At 37.3% G+C, this 2,289-nt stretch overlaps 1 protein-coding gene across 1 annotated transcript in view; it reads left to right on the top strand.

The window, feature by feature from the left end:
- The window catches only part of MRPS36 (mitochondrial ribosomal protein S36), a 14,952-nt gene extending 12,715 nt beyond the window's left edge, over nt 1-2,237 (top strand). Inside the window, exon 4 of the mRNA XM_004703555.2 lies at nt 2,148-2,237. Within this exon, the coding sequence (XP_004703612.1) occupies nt 2,148-2,165 (18 nt within the window). The 3' untranslated portion in view covers nt 2,166-2,237. The remainder of the gene's footprint in view (nt 1-2,147) is intronic.
- Nucleotides 2,238-2,289: the final 52 nt, after the last annotated feature.

Raw genomic sequence — 2,289 nt, 5'->3', positions numbered from 1 at the left:
GAGAGCTAATAATGATGAGTACAAGAATAAAAAAATGTTCTAAAACCGATTGTGATGATGACTGTACAACTACTGAACTACTGAATTGTATGATATGTGAATTATATGCCATTAAAGCTGTTGGGGGAAAAAACCCTAAAAAATAAATTAAGCCTTCCAAGTAAATATTAATAAAATGGTCTTCCATAAACCTTAGAGAGAAAAAAAAAGTGAGGTTTTGGCCTGAGCTATGTACAATAAACGCATGTTGCCTTAGGAGGGTTTGCGGATGATGGCTGGTAACTGGTTGGGTCATAAACCTCTGAGTTCTGCCGTTGTGTTCCTTCTCCCACCCTATTAGCGGACTAGGAATTGTGGAGGATACGTAGAAAATAAGCTGTGGTGCTGGCCTCAAAGCATTTAGAAATAAGATGGGGATGAAAAGATAGGTAAGAATACTTACCTAATTATGACAAAAGACAACAGAAGAGACACATGCAATTATTACAGAGTGATATTGAAAGTAAATGCTCTGGGTGTTAAAGGGATGACAATAGATGGTAATAAAAAAGAGCTTGACAAATTCTACTTGGATGGCATGCACATTATCCATTCTTTAATGCTAGTTTTTTTAAAATACAGTGAGCACTTACCACTTTTGTAATGGGGGAAGGATTGAAAAAACATTTCAACAAGATTAAAATGTTTTAAGTGATAGAATTCTGATTGGCCAGTAGCTCCTATATGTGTATTTCAAACCGTTAAACTCCATTATTTAGAAGAAGGAGATAGGTAAACCGGAAAAGCTGACCTTTGGTCCAAGTACAGAACAAAAAAAGACTTCATAAGAAATGCACAATAAAAATAAAACTAACCCAGAGCTTATTCAGCTTTTGTAAGAGGTATATTTTTATAAAGAATTCTCTATATAGCTATTTGCTTGTAGATACTTCAAAACCAATTATAGATCCATCCTATTATTAAACTTCAGCTCCCAACTGGATGACACTTTATTTTTGTATGAAATTACTCATTTTCCCCTAGAAGTATTCCAAAATTCAAGTTTTCTCACCCAATTTAGGATTCCTGGTGGTTCTTCCTAGTAAGCATTGAACTGCTAACTACCAGGTCGGTGATTCAAACCCACCAGCTGCTCCAAGGGAGAAGGAGGGGCTCCAGTAAAGCCTCAGAAACTCTACATCCGATCACTATGAATCAGAATCAACCCAGTGGCAATGCATTTGTTTGTTTTAGTTTGTCCATCAGTTTCTCAAAAGTAGCCAGAATGTCACAACCTGCAAAAGGCAATAATGTTGTGTGTAAGAATGTTGGATTAAATAAAGCCTTTTACTTGCCCCCATTGTCCTAATTGGCAGCAAGATACATTCTTGGCTATCAGTTCTCAATAGTTGGGCCGCAGACCCCTTCAGGTCCACAAGATCAAAATTACTTTCATAATGATAACCTGCTGCCATCAGTCTGTTCTAACTCCTAGTGACCATATAGGGCAGATTAAGCCTGCTTTCCCCGGAGATTTTAGAGGCTGTAAATATTTTTTGGGGGGGTAGGGTGGGGTATTTTGACCTTATAGGACAGGGTAGAACTGCCCCTGTGAGTTTTTTTTTTTTTAATCGTTTTATTGGAGGCTAGAGGCTGTGAATCTTTATGGGAGAAGACTGCCTCATCTTTCCACTGTAGAAGACAAGATGGGTTTGAAACTGTTGCCTTTATGTTGGCTCTTCTGCAAAAAGACGTAGCTGTCTATCTCTGTAAACATTATGGGGCAGTTCTGCTTTGTCACAAACGGTCACTGCATCAAAATGGACTCAGTGGCACTTAGCAACAATGATGTGTCATACAATACAACAACCACGTTTTGGAGTCCTACATAATTTATCATAGTGAGCATTCGGAGAACCAGTGATCTAGGTCATCCATAAATTCCTCCAGATCAGAAATTATGTTTTCACAAGTTCTATGAGTACCCCCAAACTGTGAAAAACCTGAAAAATATAATTTAAAAAGTTAGTGTACAAAGAGTTTGCTCTAAATAGTTTTCTAAAACCGTGTGCTTATTAAGGCTGTATAAATTTGTCTAGTGCCATGAAAACATTTCTTGTGTAAGTTTAATACCTAATCTTACTGCTTTTTTTCCCACCCCTTTTCAGCGTGGAGGTCCAGAATAATCACTGGCCGTGTGGCTGCTGTTTGTCCTCAGACAAAAGAATTATCTTTACAATAAAGGACTTCCAAAATGAGAAATGGTACATTAAGCAACTTTAATGAAGTGTATCCTGTAAAAAAAAAAAA

This window comes from Echinops telfairi, unplaced genomic scaffold (genome assembly GCF_000313985.2).
Source record: "Echinops telfairi isolate 266 unplaced genomic scaffold, ASM31398v2 ScPeMD7_7469;HRSCAF=8507_1, whole genome shotgun sequence".
Classification (NCBI taxonomy): domain Eukaryota; kingdom Metazoa; phylum Chordata; class Mammalia; order Afrosoricida; family Tenrecidae; genus Echinops; species Echinops telfairi.
The sequence above is the reverse complement of the archived record's forward strand: the minus strand, read 5'-3'. Positions and strand labels throughout refer to the sequence as shown.